At 62.1% G+C, this 18,264-nt stretch overlaps 1 protein-coding gene across 1 annotated transcript; it reads right to left on the bottom strand.

Annotated features, from left to right (window-relative positions):
- Positions 1–1,663: 1,663 nt before the first annotated feature.
- PDLIM7 (PDZ and LIM domain 7) lies at positions 1,664–18,234 on the bottom strand. Its single transcript, XM_057378540.1, has 21 exons — positions 18,160–18,234; positions 16,808–16,914; positions 13,380–13,531; positions 13,041–13,071; positions 12,191–12,363; positions 9,423–9,574; positions 9,050–9,086; positions 8,082–8,485; positions 7,711–7,747; positions 7,220–7,258; positions 6,946–7,088; positions 6,574–6,610; positions 5,788–5,826; positions 5,513–5,667; positions 5,163–5,199; positions 4,214–4,272; positions 3,897–4,131; positions 3,639–3,819; positions 3,362–3,482; positions 2,845–2,960; positions 1,664–2,559 (listed from the first exon to the last, which is right to left on the bottom strand). Exons 2-21 carry the CDS (start codon positions 16,910–16,912, stop codon positions 2,473–2,475), a joined length of 2,340 nt encoding a protein of 779 aa, XP_057234523.1. The 5' UTR covers positions 16,913–16,914; positions 18,160–18,234; the 3' UTR covers positions 1,664–2,472.
- Between the last annotated feature and the right edge of the window lie 30 nt (positions 18,235–18,264).

Here is an 18,264-nt window from a genome sequence, read left to right as displayed (position 1 = left end):
CAAGCGAGGGCAGAGCTGGAGCCGCCCTGAGAGCCTTTGAGAGTTTGGGAGCAGCTGTGGAGCAGCTGCCGGGGCCAGCGCGGGGGCTGRGGCCAGGGCAGGCGCCCCACAAGCGGCTCAGATGGCTTTGGGGGTGGATGTGGTGGGACCCCGCTCGGGGATGTGGTGGGAGCTCTSAGCCTGCCGCCGCCAGGCTTTGTTCTCGAGCAGCGAGGCTGCAGCCCCTCCCCAGGCTCCACCTCCGCAGCCCACCCGAGACCCTCCTTCCGCTGCCTGTGCACAAGCTCCTCACATGGTGCGCAGAGCTGGTGGGCAAGAGATGCCCTTGGCAAAGCACAGAGGCACCTTGGGTAGCACAGGCGTCATCGGGAGGGCCCAGAGGCAACAGGGAGCCAACCAGAGCTGAACCCCGTGCGAGCGCAGATTTTGCAGCGGCACAGGGGGATGCTTGGCTCTCCCCCGGGGAGACTCAGGCTGGCTGTAGCACCCTGGCTCTGYCCTGGCCCTACTCCACAGCTGGGCACCCTGGGGCTGAGCTGGCACAACCTGTTCCCAGACCACGCTACCCCCAGCRGGCTCGTCCCGCACGACTGCCTGCCCCTGCCCCTTTCCTGCCCTCCACTCACGGGCTGCTGTCCAGCCACGCCGGGGTTGGCTCGGTGGCTGCTCACGTGAGGCCAGAGCCGCCTCACCTTCCCCTGTGCTTCCCCTGACCTTGGCTGCGCAGCTGGGACTCACACGTGGGCACTCAACACAGCCCTGCTTCGGCTGGCCCTGCCAGGCATGCACCAGCTGCTTCTGTCCCTTGTTGGACCCGTGTCCTACTGCTCCTCAGTGTGACCATCCCATTCCCCACGTGTGCCCCAGCCTGAGCGCCTGGCMCAGCCCCAGCCTGTCTTTATCACTCGACTTTCCTTGTCCCATCCTGACAGGCTTTTGCACTCCTGGAACTGGCAGTGAGAAGACGTGGCACCGCAGTCCAGATCTGGGTGATGCCAGGAGGCATTTGGCTTCCCGGAGCCAGCTCCTGCCCCCCGGCAGAACCTTCCAGTACATTAGCAGGATGATTTTCCTTACAATTGCTCATCACGGTGAAAGCTGTGATTATTAATGACCGTTCCAGCTGTCAGAGTGGAGAGGGAGGAGAACACCCATTTCTCCACAGCCGCTGCCCTCCAGCCCGTTCCAGCTGGAGGTGCCGGCACAGTCTCACACCCATCCTTCGGGACGGCAGCTGCATGGCGTGAGCGAACGCTTGGCTGCTCCACGCCGGAGAACGCCCAGAGCTGGGGCACGTGGCTCACATGCCCTGTGACTCCTCATCCCCTGCACAGGACTCAGGCCSAGGGCACAGCAGGGATCAGAGGACACTGCCAGGTACGTGGAGACCCCCACTAAAGTCTGACCCCTTCCCCATCTCTCCTTGCTGCATTTTGCACCCCAGACTAATTACACCCTCCCTTAGCGGTCCTGCCTGCTACAGGAGGGATGACCCAGTTGACACAAAGGGTCCAGCCTCGGCTGACACAGGCAGAGGAGGAGAAATCTGAGGCGAAGATTTTCCCTGGAAAGCTGGAAGGAGCTGAGTCAGGCCCCAGAGGGAGCGGGATGAGGGCAGAGCATGACCTTCCCAGCCGGCCACACCTCACTCGGCAAAACCACAGGGCTGGAGACAGCCGGCACTTGCAGAAAAGTGTTTATTAAAGGCACTAAAAGCACCGTGGCTACATCAGTGCAGCCTGACCGGTGGGTGTGGGTTGTGGGGAGGCATCGATGGGCCAGGATKGCAGTGGCAGAGAGCTCTTTGGTAGGAAGCCGTGCCCAAGCCTTGCAGGAGCAGCTGTCCAGCTGGGCTGGCCATCAGCACACGCCGCCAGCCCCAGGGGAGCAGTGGGCCAGCGGGGAGGGGGGCACGAGGAACRGAGCCCCCCGGAATGCAGCTGGGGCAGGAAGCCACTGCAGCAATGTCAGGGGGGACTGGGGGTTGTCATGGCAGGGCCCCAGCAGGGGAGCAGGGCAAGGTCTCCAGCCCCAAGCACACAGCAGGAATGGTGGGGGACAGGGTGACAGAGGCTGGTCCTCACCCACTCAGGGATGTGTAAGGAGCATCCCTGCCCCGGCACTGAGCTGTCAGGCAGCAAGGGAGCAGCCTGGCTGTGGCAGRCCCCTCCAATTCCAGCCTCAGCATGGTTGTGCCCACCATGCTGCAGGGCACAGGGGCAGGAGATCCAAGCAGCACCCCCTTCCAGGGCTCCTAGGGCCAGTCGAGAAGCATATAAAAAGCCACCCAGCTATAAGGGGCTCTGAACCCAGCACGGTCTCTGGCTGGAGTTGAGCCAGGAGCTGCCAGGAAGGAGACAGGAGCAAGGCAAAGGACCAAGGGCCCCGCCTGGCTCCCTTGGGACAGCAGGGCAGGGGGAGAGGAGCATGCAGGGCCAAGGGCACGCGTGGRCACAGCTGAACTTCCACCCCTCACACATGGGAGAAAGCATGGCTCTTGCACAGAGGCTTGTCCTTCTTGGAGTAGAAYGTCTTCCCTTCCAGGTTGGTCTGGCAGATCTGGGGAGGAGAGTGCAGGTGATCAGGTTGAGGCCCTGAGCCAGCCTCCAGACACCCCACACCCCACTGGTGTCACACAGGGATTAGGGACCACTCCACATGGCCCTGTAGCATGSCCAGGAACCACCACTCAGAGCAGAGTCCCAAGCCCCCAGAATGGAGACAAGTGGGAAAAACCTTATGGCAGCAGGTCCCCTGTGCTGCTGGTGCACCCCACCCAGAGCAGGATTGCTGGGGACAGGCACAGCCCCCTGCAATGGTCAGGGAGGGAAGCACATGGCTCACCGCACAGACGAAACAAGTGTCGTGCCAGCTGAACCCCAGCGCCTCCAGGAAGCGGTCCCCAGCATCAATCTTGAAGTCACAGCCGCGGCATTTGGTGCCAAACATCTTCTCATAGTCTGAGGAAAGGCAGAGCCCAGGTCAGCACTCCATGCACTACAGCCCCTCAGCCCAGAGGAGCAGAGCTGCAGCTCAGCTGACTCGCTGCCAGCCCCCATCCAGGTGGGATAATGCCCCAGACACCCCGGAGCTCCGGGGAGGAGGAGGAGAACCTCATCTCCCAGGATTCAGCACTCGCTTTGATGTACATCCTCCCTCATCGCCATGGCAACATAGCAACGGCACTACCCTGCAGCTTGGGAGGACCAAGGGCTGTGGGATTGGGGTCTCTGTGCTCCCCACATCTCAGGAGGAGCCCCGTAGAGCAGGACAGCTCACTCCCCACCGCTGTGGCCAGCTGCCGAGTCCAAGTGGTGCCCCAGGGCCACATGAAGTGACACATGGGGTCCCTGGGTCCTACCTCTCTCGCAGTAGGGCTGCCCCTCCTCCATGTAGAAGGCTCGGTTGCGGATGGGCGTTTTGCAGGCGTTGCAGGTGAAGCACTGGACGTGCCAGGTCATCTTCAGTGCGTGCATCACCTCCTGGAGGGGAGCCACTGTCAGCCAGGGGCAAGACCACCAAGGGCAGGAAGGGACGAGGAATCCCCTGAGATGGGGCCAAGGCAGGAAGGGACAGAGCCAGGCACTCAAAGCAGAGGGCAAGGACAGGAGATGGAGGGCAGCCTGAGGGACACTCACCCCAGTGATCTTCTTCTTGCACTTGGCGCAGCTGGGTGCGTAGCGCGTGTCGTAGCACTTGGGGCAGAAGATGGAGCCTTTCTCCTCAAAGAAGCCGCCCTCATCCAGCACCTTCCTGCACTGGCAGCAGATGAACTCCTCGGGGTGGTAATAATGTCCCAGYGCCACCAGGTACCGTCCCCTGCAGCAGGACAGAGCCACATCAGCCACACCGAGGCCCGGGACACCGGTGTGGCTGTGCTGGCAGCCAGGGCTCACCTGATGACCTTGTTGCACTTGTAGCAGAGCGGGGTGCGGCCRGGCCCCTCGGGGGCTTGCTGGGCTGCCTGCATGATGGAGCTGCGGTTCTGCATGGGGGTYGGTGTGGCCGGCTGGCTGTGCTTGCTCACCACCGTGCTCGTCTTGTCCGGGGCRTAGCGCTCAGCAAACGAGGGGTCCACAGCCCAGGGTGGACGGCTGGTAGGGCTGGGGGTGGCACTGGGTGTCCTGGGGGCTGGACACACACACAGGTCTTTAGGACAGTGCTCCTGATCCCTCGGCAGCCCCCCAAAAAAGCCCAGAGATGTTTTGCTCACCCAGTCCTGGCTCAGTCTTCATYGTTGCTCCTGGGGACGGGTCCGGCACAGAGACCTGGCTACAGAACAAGCAGTTAATGCAGCCTGCCCCGTTCACCCTCGCTGCCCAGGGAGTGCAGGCATGGCTCCCAACCCCAACAAGCCCCCTTGCCCAGCAGTAGCTGGTTTAGTGATGCAGTACTGAGCCAAAGGCCTTCRGCTTTGCCAACACACAGGGAGCCCCAGGGTCTCTGGTACCCACTGTGGTGGTCTGGGGAGTGGCAGGAGATGGAATTCTGGGCTGCTTTGGACTGACCAGTGACCTGAGGGACCATACAGGCTTTGGCTGCCTGCTAACATGTGATGATCAACCCCAGTCTCACTGGGGTGCAGGGGGACCTGAACTTGACCTGGTGACAGAGCCCCAGGGTCCAGCTCAGCAGCACTGGAGACAGGCAGGGCAAGCCAGGGCTAAAGAGGCACAGAATGAGGGATGACAGGGAGAGAGGGAGAGCCAGTGTCACCGTGCCTCTCCAAGACAAATGCAGGGATAAGATGGCTACAAACCCAGCTTTTATTTGTGTCAGAGCACTCTGGGCAGAGCAGGTAGCCAAGGGCCACAGCAAACAGGGCAGGAGGTGTCACAGCGATACAGGCACAAAATGGGGTGCTGTGCACCACCCCTGCCTGGCTGCACAGAACAAGGAACAACCCTGACAAGCTGGTGACATCCACAAGCTCAGCCCTGCAGCCCCTCGCCAGGCTCGCAGGACACCGTGCCCCAGGTCCAGGTGCTGCCCAAACATCACAACCCAGCAGGATTTTGCCAGTGCCATCAGCCACCCCCAACCCGCTGTTTCTGGGACACCACGGCGCAGCTCAGCATTGCCAGCTGAGGGGCAGCAATGCCCAACARGTCCTGCCCGGGACATGCAGCCCCCCAGCTCCTGCTGCCACACACTCCCCTTACCTGGGCTTCCTAACAAACACATCATCATGATCCTCCACTGAGCGCAGCAGGAGAGAAAGGAGGAAACGGTCAGTCCGCACAGACCAAGGCCCAGACAGAGCAGGAGACGAAAGGGAAAAGAGGAAAACCAACCTCTCCTCCCACCACCCCTTACCCCAACACAAAGCCCTGCCCAGCCACAGGGCAGAGTCCAGCCCCAGACCAGCGGCACCACCACAAGACCATGCACTGCCCCCACAGGGGGCCAAAACCAGCACTCCAGTGCCCYTCCAGACTCTGCTGGGCCCTGGTAAGCCACAGGGAAATTCCAGTATCCCCAGCCAGCACCAGGCCCTGCAGGAACTCACTGCTGCTGTCTGTGCCCGTCAGCTGGGCCAGCTTGCGGAAGGTGCGGGACTGGGAGGTGCCGGTGCGGGGCTGCCAGTCCTCAGCGTCCTCTATCAGTCGCAGCTTCCCGGGGCTGCACCCAGGGGTGCTGGGGGGCTCCAGSGGCTGCGGGGGCTGTCTGCGAGTGACAGAGGGCAGGAGCTCAGCCAGCACCAAATAGACCCTGCCCTGGAACAGGAAAGCACTCCAAAARGTGCCCTGGCACATGCCAACACCTCTGCCWGACCCTGGCACTCACCGCTGCTCCACTGTGCCCCAGCTGGACCCACGGGCATCCCTGTGGCAGCAGAAAGAACGGCGGCACAGCAGTAAATGGCTGATCCATGGCTCAGCCCRTCCTTCCCATATGAACCCACAGTCTCAGTGACACACAAGCCTCATGGAAAACCCAACAGCACTCACTCCTGACCAGCCTCGCAGCCATTCTGTGGCCCCRTAAGACATCATGCAGCAGGTACAGCCCCTGCTCTGTGACTCCCAAAATGCCCAGCAAAGTGTTGTGTCACCAGCCACCCCTGYCCACTGTGCTCAACACACYGTGCTGCAACTTGGCCTCCCCAGYTCGGTGCCAGCTGTGCCCAGTGGGTCAGTGGCCTGCACACCTGGCATGAGGACACCTCATTTGGGGACGGGCTCCGGGCAGGACCCTCCCAAGATGAAGGTAAAAGCAGTGGCTGAGCACTGGCAGTGCCTCTTTTGAGGTGAGCACGAGGTGGGCTCTGCAGCTCCACCAACAGCTTGCCTCTGGAAAAGTGAGAAAAGAATCCACAACATAGCAATCATGAGAAGCAGTGAGGCTGAGGGCAAATGAGCCAGCAGCACTCACCCAGCTCTGCCACAGCAGTTCACACGATAACATGCCCCAGGTGCAGGTGCTACCCAGCACCTCCCAACCTCCCATAGCCAGGTTTGCCATCAGCCTCCTCCACAAAAGGCCAAGGTGCAGCTCAGCATCCCCASGTCAGTGACAGCAGTGCCCAGACACCTGCCTGGGACATGCAGCCTCGGCACACACTCCCCTTACCTGGGCTGTTTAACAATCTCATCCTCACCATCCTCCACTGAATGCAGCGGGAGAGAAAGGGGGAGATGGCGTCAGTCTGCAGTGACTGATGCCCAGGAAAAGCAGGAAAAGAAAGGAGGAGAACTGACCTCCCCACTCACCATCCCCTTGCCCCATTGCACAGCCCTGCCTGGCCACAGGGCAGAACACAGCCCCAGACAGCAGCACCACCACGAGCCCACACACAGCCCTGGGCAGATTTCACTGGCTCAGCTGCCCTCAATGAGTTACCCTGGGCCAAAACTCAAACTCCTGGTGCCACATCACCCCACTTCTGGTTACCCAAACACAGTCCAGCATCCCCAGCCAGTGCCAGGCCCTGCAGGAACTCACTGGCATCTGTGCCCGTCAGCTGGGCCAGTTTGCGGAAGGAGCGGGACTGGGAGGTGCCSGTGCGGGGCTGCCAGCCCTCAGCATCCTCCAACATCCGCAGCTTCCCAGGATCACCAGGAGTGCTGGGGGGCTCCACTGGCTGCCTGTGAGCAATAGAGGGCAGGATCTCAGCMAGGACCAAGCACAGACCCTGCCCAACACTGCAGCACAGGGCAGTGTGCTCTCAAAGGTGCCCTGGCACATGCCAACACCTCTGCCAGACCCTGGCACTCACCGCTGCTCCACTGCGCCCCAGCTGGGCCCACGGGAATCCCTGTGACATTGGAAACAACAGCAGAACAGCAGTCACTGTTTGACCATCCCTGCCATATGCACCCATAGCCCCAGAGACACACAAGCCATGTGGAAATGCTGACCAGCAGCCTTGCAGCTGCTCCACAGCTGCACGGGATGCAAAGCACCAAGACCAGTTGCTGCCCAGCACCTCCCAACATCTCCAGCAAGGTGCTGTGATTGTCACCAGCCATCCCTACCCGTGTGGGTGCTTGGGGCAGGACCCTCCTTAGGTGACACAACAGTGGCTGAGCGCTGGCAGTGCCCATTGTGCAGCTCTGAAAACACTTAGTKTCCAGGAGAGGGGACAGAGAAGGAGAGAAGAACCCCCATCAGGGCAAAGAGCACCTCCAGAGCGACTGCAAGCAGTGAGGGTGAAGTGGGGGCTGAACCTGGCGTGGGCACCTTGTGGCTCCTGCTGCTGCCCCTTACCTGGGGTTTTTAACGGGCTCATCCTCACCATCGTCCACTRAGCACCGCAGGAGAGAAAGGGGAGATGGAGTCAGTCTGCAGCAGCTGAGGCCCAGGCACAGCAGGAAGGAAAGGGAAGGGAAAGGAAGGAAAAACGCCCTCTCTGCCCTCCTGCCCCAACACACAGCCCTGCCCAGGGCAGAGCATGACCCCAGCCCAGAGGCACCATCACGAGCACACACACAGCCCTGARCAGCTGCCACAGAGGGCCCACATGGGGTCAAAACCACTGCCCCAMTCTAACACCGGCCTTTATCCAGCTCCAGCTGCCCTGGCAAAGCTGGGCATGCCTGGGCAGTCAGCACCAGGCACCAGGCTCTGCAGGAACTCACTGCTGCTTGCGCCCACCATCCGGGCCAGTTTGCGGAAGGAGCGGGACTGGGACGTCCAAGTGTGGGGCTTTGAGTCATCAATGTTCTCTAACATCCGCAGCTTCACAGGGTCACACACACAGTCACCRGGGGGYTCCAGCAGCTGGGGGGGCTGCCTGCGAGTGACAGAGGGCAGGAGCTCAGCACCAAGATAAGACCGTGCTCTGGAACAGGGAAGCATCCCCAAAGGTGTCCTGGCACATGCCAACACCTCTGCCTGACCCTGGCACTCACCGCTGCTGCCCCGTGCCCCAGCTGGACCCACRGGCATCCCTGTGGTATCAGAAACAATGGTGACACAACCCTCAGTGTTTGGCCAGCTCATCCCTCCCCATATGCATCCACAGCCCCAGAGACACGCGAGCCTTTTGGAAATGGTGACAGCACTTGCTGCTGACCAGCCTTGCAGCCATTCCACAGCCTCACCAGACATCGTGCCCCAGGTCTGGTCTGGTCCCTACCCTGCAAYTCCCAACAATGCCCAGCAAGGTGCTGTCAGTGCCACCAGCCACCCCTGCCCACTGTGCCCAACACACTGTGCCGCATCTTGGCCTCCCTAGCTCAGTGCCAGCAGTGCCCAGTAGGTCCTGCCTGCACACCCAGCAGAAGGACACCTCGTTTGGATGCAGCCTGTCTGGCTGCTGGGTGTCTGGGCAGGACCCTCCCAAGGTGACAGAGCAGTGGCTGAGCACTGGCAGTGCCAGTTGTGGGGTGAGCACAGGGCAGTCTGTGGCTCTGCCAACAGCTTGGCTCTAGGAAGAAAGGAGGACAAGACAGATAGGTGGAGGATAAGGAGAGAAGAAACAGCAACAGGGCAAAGAGCTTCCCCTGAGTGACTGCAAGCAGAGAGGGAGAACAAGCCTTGTGGGCTGAGCGCAGGGTAGGCACCCTGTGGCTCCTACTGCTGCCCCAGCACACGCTCCCCTTACCTGGGCTTTTTAACAATCTCATCCTCACCATCCTCCACTGAGCGCAGCGGGAGAGAAAGGGGGAGATGGYGTCAGTCTGCAGCAACTAAGGTCCAGGAAAAGCAGGAAGGGAAAGGAGGAAAACCAACCTCCCCACTCACCATCCCCTTGCCCCATTGCACAGCCCTGCCTGGCCATGGGACAGAACACCGCCCCAGACCAGCAGCACCACCACGAGCCCACACACAGCCCTGRGCAGATCTCACTGGCTCAGCTGCCCTCAACGAGTTACCCTGGGCCAAAACTCAAACTGCTGGTGCCACATCAGCCCACTTCTGATTACCCAAATACAGTCCAGCATCCCCAGCCAGTGCCAGGCCCTGCAGGAACTCACTGGCATCTGTGCCCGTCAGCTGGGCCAGTTTGCGGAAGGAGCGGGACTGGGAGGTGCCGGTGCGGGGCTGCCAGTCCTCAGAGTCCTCCAACATCCGCAGCTTCCCAGGATTACCAGGAGTGCTGGGGGGCTCCACTGGCTGTGGGGGCTGCCTGYGAGTGACAGAGGGCAGGATCTCAGCCAGCACCAAGCACAGACCCTGCTTCAGCACAGGGAAGTGCTCCCAAAAGTGCCCTCACCAGCCCGCTGCACTCACCACTGCTCCACTGTGCCCCAGCTGGACCCACGGGCATCCCTGCAATATCGGAAAAAACAGTAGCACAACGCTCAGTATTTGACCACAGCTCAGCCCATCCCTCACAAACGTACTCCAGAACATGGAGAAGTCGGCGACACTCACCCAGCTCTGCCCTGCCATCCCGCAGCCCCACGCCAGGCTCAYGGCACACTGTCCAGCTGCTGCCTAGCACCTCCCAATACCCTCAGCAAGGTGTTGTCAGTGCACCAGCCTTCTCCAGATCCCYTTTCCTCAAGAAGCAATGTAGAGCTTGGCCTCCCCAGCTTGGTGCCAGCAGTGCCCAGCAGGTCCTACCCAGCACAGAACATCTTATCTGGTTGGTGGGTGTCCAGGCAGGACCCTCCCAAGGTGATGGCCAGAGCAGTGGCTGAGCTCTGGCAGTGACCACTGTGGGGTGAGCGCAGGACAAACTCTGCAGCTCCACCAACAGCTCAACTCTTGGAGAGAGAGAGAAGAMACAGCAACAGGGCAAAGAGCTTCCCCTGAGTGACTGCAAGCAGTGAGAGAGAACCAGGTATGTGGGCTGAGCCTGGGTGGGCGCCTTGTGGCTCCTGCTGCTGCCCCAGYRCACRCTCCCCTTACCTGGGCTTTTTAAYAAGCTCGTCCTCACCATCCTCGACTGAGCACAGCAGGAGAGAAACAGGGAGATGGAGTCAGTCTGAGGCAACTGAGGCCCAGAGACAGTGGAAAGGGAAAAGGAAYKGGAAAGGGAAAAGGACCTCTCCTCCCACTGCCCACATGTCCCATTGCACARCCCTGCCTGGCCACRGGGCAGAGCACGGCCCCAGCCCAGYGGSACCACCATGAGCACACACACAGCCTTGGGGCAGCTCCAGCTGGCTCAGCTGCTCCACAGGACCAAAATCAACACTCCAGTGCCACGAGACACCAAAGCCTTCATCCAGCTCCAGCTGCCCTGGCAAAGCTGGGCAGTCAGCCAGCACCAGGCCCTGTGGGAACTCACTGCTGTTTGCGCCCACCAGGCGGGACAGTTTGCGGAAGGAGCGGGACTGGGASGTCCAGCTGTGGGGCTGCGAGTCGTCAATGTCCTCTAACATCCGCAGCTTCACAGGGTCACACACASRGKYRCYGGGGGRCTCCAGCAGGTGTGGGGGCTGCCTGTGAGTGACAGAGTCATCTGTCAAATCTGACAGATCTCCTGGGGCTGTGCCCCACCTTCCCCAGCACAGAATCGCAGCACACCAATATCAGAGATGCCACACCTTGTCTTACTCCCCCCACCCCCCAACTCCTCCTCCACAAAGGCTGGGCCTATGAAGGATTGACTCTGGAATAACCACYACCATTCCAGGCAATTTGAAACTGTGCCCAAGGGCCAGAAGGAKAAAGGACAGAGCAAGAACAAGCCAAGGTCAAAAAAACACCATCAGGGAAACTGCACCACAGCCATGACTGTCTATGGCAGTGCCACCTGGCCCTGGGCACGGAGCCCAGCACAGCCCATCAGCCCTTGCCCAGCCGAGCCACATCTAGAGGAACAGGGAATGATCACACACAAGGACATTCCAGGGCCCCAGCAGCTGGCAGAGACAGGCAGCACTGGCCCTCTATGTTGGGGACAGCTTGGTGCCAGCAGTGACCCACCCACACGGGCAGAGCAGCATGTGCTGCCCATCCCCAGGCTGGCCCTGCCCCAGAGGACGGGGCACTGGCAGGGAAGGGGCATGCAGGGAGGAAAGAGAGAGAGCAGGCAAAAGGCTTACTGACTTGTCAAGGCTCAGCACCTGTAGGGAGAGGGAAAGAGAAAGGGAGGARAGAAAGAAAGAAAAAAGGAAGRTGAAATTAGACCTGCAGCACCCAAGAAGTTTCCAGAGCTCACCTACAGCCTGCATTAGTTCCCCTATTCCCGAATCTCACACCCAGCTCACCCAGGGCTGAGAGCACACTGGGACAYAGGGGCAGATGCCAATAGACCAGACTGTGCTCCCTCAGGCCCCAGAACAGCCTGGATGCCCAGGGCAGTCAGTGCCACATCCCGTCCCACTGCCCAGCTCCTGGGCACCACAGCAGCTCTGGCAGGAGGAGCAGGGACCAGTAGCTGCCGGACACATGCAGCTGAGCAGAGCCAGGGGAGAACGGTGTGGCAGGGCTGGAGGCCATCACTCTGCCCTGCCCGCTCCTGCAGCCAGGGCACCAGCAKGACATCCCCAGGCAGACACCAGGGAAATGTGGCCCATTTCCCTGCTGCCACTGCAGATGCCAGCCACCGTGTCCAGCCTTCCAGGAGTCCCCACAGGCTGACACACCCCTGAGTGAGGGACTGGCACGAGCGTGGCTGCGTGTCCCCCTGTGTGACAGTTCCGTTGTGCCACCTCAGCACCAGCCACTAGGGACCCTGGCACGGGCATTGTCACCCGCTCCCACCCAGGGTGCCTGGCATGCAAGGCGCAGCAGGGCTGGGCAGCAGGCTCCCCCCGATCCTCAGGGAGCAGGATGGACAGCAACATACCCGTTGTGCTGGGGGGTGCAGGCGGGCGCCAGGGGCGCGTACGTCACGGGTTTCGTCACCAGCCCGGGCCGTGGGTTCGGAGGTGAGCCAGCCCCAAAGGGCCGAGCTGTTTTGTTGAGGGCGGTGCTGGGAGCGAAGTTATATTTCAGGGGTTCAGAGCAGGGGAGTGAGTCCTGAGCGAGACAAAACACACAGACACGGGCTCACACATCAAGCAGCATGCAAGGGGCAGCCCTGGGCCAGGCAGCGCAGCAGGCAGCCAGGTAGGAAAGCCAGACAGCACGTGCACCTTGGAGACCGGGCTCTGCCAGGCTGGCACCTCACTCCACAGGGCACCTGGCTCAGCAAGTCACAAACCCAGCCTGAGGGTCATCTGAAGATTAGTAGGTGSCCTGGACACTTGCTGATGCCCGTGGCAGGGCGGTGCATGCACACACGCCGATCGCAACTGTCCCATGGCACAAAGCTGGACACATGCAGATGGCTTCTGCCCAGGAGCCAGCAGTCACCAGCCCCAGCCCTGCCTCCCCGTGCCAGGGCACTCCCCAGCACTAGCAAACACGGTGCTGCACCTGCCCAGCCTCCCTCCCTGTGCTGGCCCCTCTGCACCCCTGCCCACACCCAGCACCAGCAGGGGCACAGACACCTACTGGGCAGACCCCACTCCCTCTGATCCTCCACGTTGCCAGAGGTCAGAGCTGCTCCTCCAGYTGGGTTTTCTAGACCTYCAAACACACCCTGACACCCTCAAAGCCCCAGGAGCAAAGTCCATTTCTTTGACTACACTTGGAGATTCCCTTCCCCTGAGATGAGGCTGAGCTGCYGCTGCGGCACCAGGAGCAACACGTACCTTCTGCGATTTCCCCAGCTGGTTCTGGGCCCTGCAAGAGAGGAGACAGATGGGCAGGTGYTGGAGCTGGCCCAGACACCACCAGCATGTTGGTACCCCAGGGATGCAGCACCCAACCGAAGGGAATCACAGCCAGCTGGCACTGCCCTGTGGCTTGCAGCCAGGCTAAACCTTACCCAGGCAAACAGAGCCCTTGGACACAGCCAGGGGCTTCCAGGCTCTAAGGTAGGAGCGGTGATGCTGGGAGATGGTGATGCCAGGAGATGGCACCGGGCAGAGGGTCCTGTTGATTCTCCAGTCATATCAGAACCCCTTGTTTGTAGCACCCACAATTCCTACCTGCTCAGGGTGAGGCAGAGCCTGTCCCCGCAGGCRCGGATCCTGTTCTGGGCCTCGATGTGTGTCATGGCACTGGTGCTCTCCCCGTCGATGTACAGCACCCAGTCACCCACTCCCACACCAGCCTGGGCCGCCTTTCCGCCCGGAGTCAGCTGCAGGACAGACAGAGTTAGGGAGAGCAGCACAGCCAGCAGTGATGTGAGAGCAGAGGGCTGCCCTCATGAGGGCAGGGGCCTGCAGAGGCCCAGGATCGCCAGCCTGGCACAGGACACCCTAGGCCAGACCCAGGAGGAGGTGGGGACCCCCACACCACTCCCTATTTCCCTGTGCATGAGCCCAGGGCAGCCTCTTCCCCTTGGCAGCAGCAGAAGGCAAAGCGCTGCTGCAGGGCACTGCCCAGCCCGGGCCCTCTGGCACAGCTGGGGACCCTGCCAGCTCCCCAGGGCCTCATGGCCGTGACGCCAGAGAGAGGCAGCACTGCCCCAGCCTCGGAAAGAAGCACAGCCACCCTCGGACTCATCCCTGTGGTCAGTCCCGGGGCAGGAAGGGAGCGCRGTGAGTCAGGGCCCGTTGGCGGCACACATCTCTCTGCAAACCACAGGCATGTCCAGCCCTTGGCCCGGGGCGGGGAGGGACAGGGGAGGCACCCCTTGGGCACTCCCCCCAGCCGCCCGCGCTCGCATCCCGTTCCCAGCAGGCGCAGACATTACCTCATTCCCACAGAGGAGCAGGAGCCCTCCCGGGGCTGGGAGACACCCGCCCCCACCCACGTCGCCCCGCTGGGACAGCCGGGAGCGCAGCCACAAGTTTCCCGTGCCGCCACAGTGCCAGGGATGCGCTYTGCCCCTGCTGTGGCTCCGTGGCACGGGTTCTGCGTTAGCCTCATGCTGGGAAGCGGAGGCTGCCCTTCCATCCCCTTYCCTCCCACCAGGGATGCGCTGCCAGAGGCGAGCGGGGCCCGGAGCATCGCACACAGCTCCCAGGCACTGACAGACAGACAGACAGACGTGGGCAGGCTGCAGCCATTCCTGCTCCTCCAGCATGGAAGAACTCGAGGCGCTTGGACCCAGACCAAGTATTTCCTCAAGTCCTGTTCGACATGAACATAAAAGGAGCGAGCCAGATTCCCAGCACTGTCAGAGGGCTGAAAAATCCCTGCCACAGTCCCAGCCCCTCCTTGCAGAACGCAGCTCACCCCAGAACCACATGTCCCTTCCCAGGACATCACCAGCCCTCCATGCAAGGCCAAACACCACTTAAGGGCTGGATGTGGCCCACTTCCMCCTGCATCCCACTGCTGTTCCCAGYGGGACASTGTCCCCTCACCRCCCTCCCRTTCCTCCTGCCGGACACGGGAGGGTGCCCTCAGCTCCTGGTGATGCTGCTGCAAGCCCCAGCTTGCTGCCCCTGGAGGGCTGGGGAAGGCATGGGGCGGCTGTGTGGGTTTGGAGGCAGAAGTAGGAGCTGGGTGAGGTTTCCACATGGCTGCCCAGGAAGGGGAGAGCACGTCAGACTGCGTCATGAAGCCTCACCCAGCCTGGTCAGCATTTTCCGTCCCCCTCCATGCCAACGTGCAGGAAACCCCTTTGACAGGTGCCAGCACAGCCAGGAGCCATGGCAGTGCCAGCCCTCCTACTTCCCACCCGGGCCCGCTAACCTACTTCCTTCCTCCTCTCTCCACCCAGTCAGTCTTTTGTTCCCAGAACCTCCATCACCACATCCAGAGAGGTGCTCACCTACTGCCCTGTCCAGGGGCCTCCAGGACAAAGCTTCCCTCAGTGCCTTCCTGCCAGCAGCACCAAAGGGTYTCTCCTCTTCCCCAGCTGGCAGATACCACGCCATACAGCATCCAGCTCCCCAGACTGCAGCCCTTACCCCCGCTCCAGCACAGGGACCATGGTTTACAGCCTGCCTAGCCAAGGTGTCAGCACCCTAGCAGAGCCCCTTGTCACAGGAGGCACATGTTCAGAGGGCCATGGGGACACCTCTTCTGTGCGATCAGTAAACTGAAACAGCCTCACTGCTCACCCAGGAGTGTCACAGAGATGGACACAGCTGGAAGTCAAGCCAACGGAAACACCAGCACTGCCCTGTGCTGCCCATCCCTGCAGACCCCACTGCAGCCCACAAAGCCAGGGCAGGATGCTTCCTTCCAGCCCACGATGGCAGGGCCAGCTCACGGGAAGCAGTGGCCAAGGACAGCAGCATGCTCTGGGCAGGAGCACTGGGGATGCCTGTGGAATGCAGAGCAGCACAGGCTCACCCCCGCCCACCCAAGCACACTGCCCTGCCATGCAGCCCGGCCTCACYAGAGAGCCCCCAAAGCTGGCTGCACCCCCTAGGAATGTCCTCGYTGCTCCTGCCCAGGACAGCAGCACTGCCCCAGCCCCACCAAGCACTGCTTTGCGAGGCCCCTGCCCCGGGCTCTGGGAGGCTCCTCCATCCAACCAGACCCTTTGTTAAGCGCTGGCTCACAGCCAAGAGAAACATTTTTTAGAGAATAAACTCGCTGAAGCCGTCTCTGCGTGCTCAGCAGAGATCAGCAGGCCCCGGGGCACCGGCACCGGCGACTCCAGCCTCACACAGTGCCCTCGGGACCTGTGCTCCGTGCTGGGATGCTGCAGAGATCCCTGCCCGCCGGGACAGGCRTGCAGTGCCCAGCTCGTGCCAGGGGCAGGTCCCCACAAAGTGCTCCTAGCCAYGAGCAAAGCTGCCCTTTGAGAAGCAGCCTCCGTGCCAGCTGCCCAAGCGCCAGCGGCACGGGCAATGCAGTCACATTCCAAGGCTTATAAGGAAATTGCGTGGCCAGAGCTGTGGCCAGCACCCGCCCGGGGATGGGGACCTGCACACACCCGGGGTCAGTCCCGGGAGCATCACAACGGGAGAGGCTCAAACCAGCAACTGTGGCACAGTGGCTGTCACTGCAGAAATGGGAYGGTTTTGTGGAGAGTCACGTCCCTGCGCAGGCAGCAGCGCAGCTTCCTCCTCTCCATGCCCATTTCAGGAATGAGCTCAGGCATGGAGCTGGGAGCTGCGCTGGGGAAGGGAGGGAAGAAGGGCACTGGCCAGATCCTGGGATGCCAAGCCCAGCACTGGGGTGCAGACCAGGAAGCCAGTCTCASAACTCAGAAAGCAGATCCCCTCCCGCTGTGGTGGGCATACTCCGGAAGGGGCCTCCCTGCCCCCCTCTGCAGAGGCTGTGCAGAATTTCACGTTTCTGCTGCAGCTTTCTGCCCGGAACACCCCCGTTCTGGGCTGCAGCTGATAAGGGACCAAGGAGGCTACGTGGAGCCAGGCAGGGCAGGATGCAGCATTCCCGGGGCCCCGGCTCATCTACATCCCCCATACGATTCTGCCTCAGCCACTGAGGCCTCCCTGGAACAGAGGCAGGGGGAAGGATGGGTGTCACCAGCCTTGGCTTCTCTTACCCTGGAGATGGAGAGTGGCATGCTGAAATCCTTGCCTCCCTGCAGCCTGAAGCCCCATGGTGCCGGCCCGTTCAGCATCACCTTGTAGGACTCCATGTCACCCATCTCTGCAAGGGAAGAGGGTGTGATCCCRCTGTTAGGGTACGTGGGAACAATAYATCTGCAGGGACAGCAGGCGAGGAGAGGGCTCAGCGCCCAGCAGGGCAGGAGAGCCGGCAGGTCACGTTTCCAGCTGTAACTCCACCCTGACCATCCTACACTGTGGTTAGAGACGCACCCCAAATCCATCAGCATCTCCTCCAGMAACGTCAGAGCTGAGGGGCCCAAGCTAACACTGACTAGTGCCAAGGAGCCAGGCACAGCCCTGCTGCCACCCACAATGGAGTATCTGTGGGCTCTGCTCTCCTCCCAAAACTGKGATATGCTCTCCCTTGCAGCACCCCAGGATCTCCTGCTGCTGAGAGCCAAAGCTGTTCAGACCACAGAGGAGCAACAGCAGGTACAGAACGATATGAACCAGAAGCATTTTTGCCGGATGAATTAGCAACRGCAGCAGTAGCACAGGAACTGCGTGATGCCACCCGAGGCGCCTGGCACAGCAGCCAGGTTGGCGCTCCGGCAGCCGGCCGAGCAGATGCTCCCTGGGAGCGAGCCCATCTCCGGGGCTTCGGCAGGAGGGAATCCCGGCGCTGCCCTGCCTGACAGCTGTCAGCCGGCCAAGGCTCCGGACAGATGGGCCAGCATCAGCCTCTTGCCACCCTTTACCTGGCAGAAGCCTCCAGACCCCCAAGAACGTCCCCAGGACCTTCCTCCCGAGGGCGGGCAGGGCCGGCTGCAGGACTCCCCACGCTTCGCACGGGCCGGCCGCAGGGCCGGGGGCCAGCGTGCCCCCGCTCTCCCCGGGCCGCTGCGGGCTATATAAGGCGTGTAAGACGACACCAGCCCGCTCCCCGTTCGGGAGGGCTGGGGGAAGAGCTGCGTGTCAGGCATTCCCGGCTCCCGGCAGCCGCGCAAGCCCCAGCGAGRCGCCGGGACTGGGCGGCCCGGAGCGGGCGGATACCCCCCACCCCTGCCCGGYGGGACGGGGCCCGGCTGCACCGGGGGTCTCCAGCGTGCACAGGCTGGACAGCCCTTCCTACTGCTGGGGAGCTCCACCGTGACCCGCGGGGGGCCCCAGGAGCCCTCCCCATCCCACACCGCCGCCCCKCCCGGAGGTCGGCTCTGCCCCACACGGGCCCGACCCCAACCACCCGCCTTCTCCTAGAGCCAGGCCCCAGCCCTCCACCTCTCAYTTCCCCATCACCCGCGGCAGAGGACGGAGCCCCCACCATGGCCCGGCCCCCCGCACTCACCCGCGGCCAGCGGGGCCCGGCGAAGAGGGCGGGAGGGGAGCAGAACGGTGCGGGCAGACGCGGGACTCGAACCCGGGCACCGCCCCCGCCCGGCTCGGCCCCATC

This window comes from Malurus melanocephalus, unplaced genomic scaffold (assembly GCF_030028575.1).
Source record: "Malurus melanocephalus ecotype Western Australia unplaced genomic scaffold, MMel_1.1 scaffold_362, whole genome shotgun sequence".
Taxonomy (NCBI): Eukaryota; Metazoa; Chordata; class Aves; order Passeriformes; family Maluridae; genus Malurus; species Malurus melanocephalus.
The sequence above is the reverse complement of the archived record's forward strand: the minus strand, read 5'-3'. Positions and strand labels throughout refer to the sequence as shown.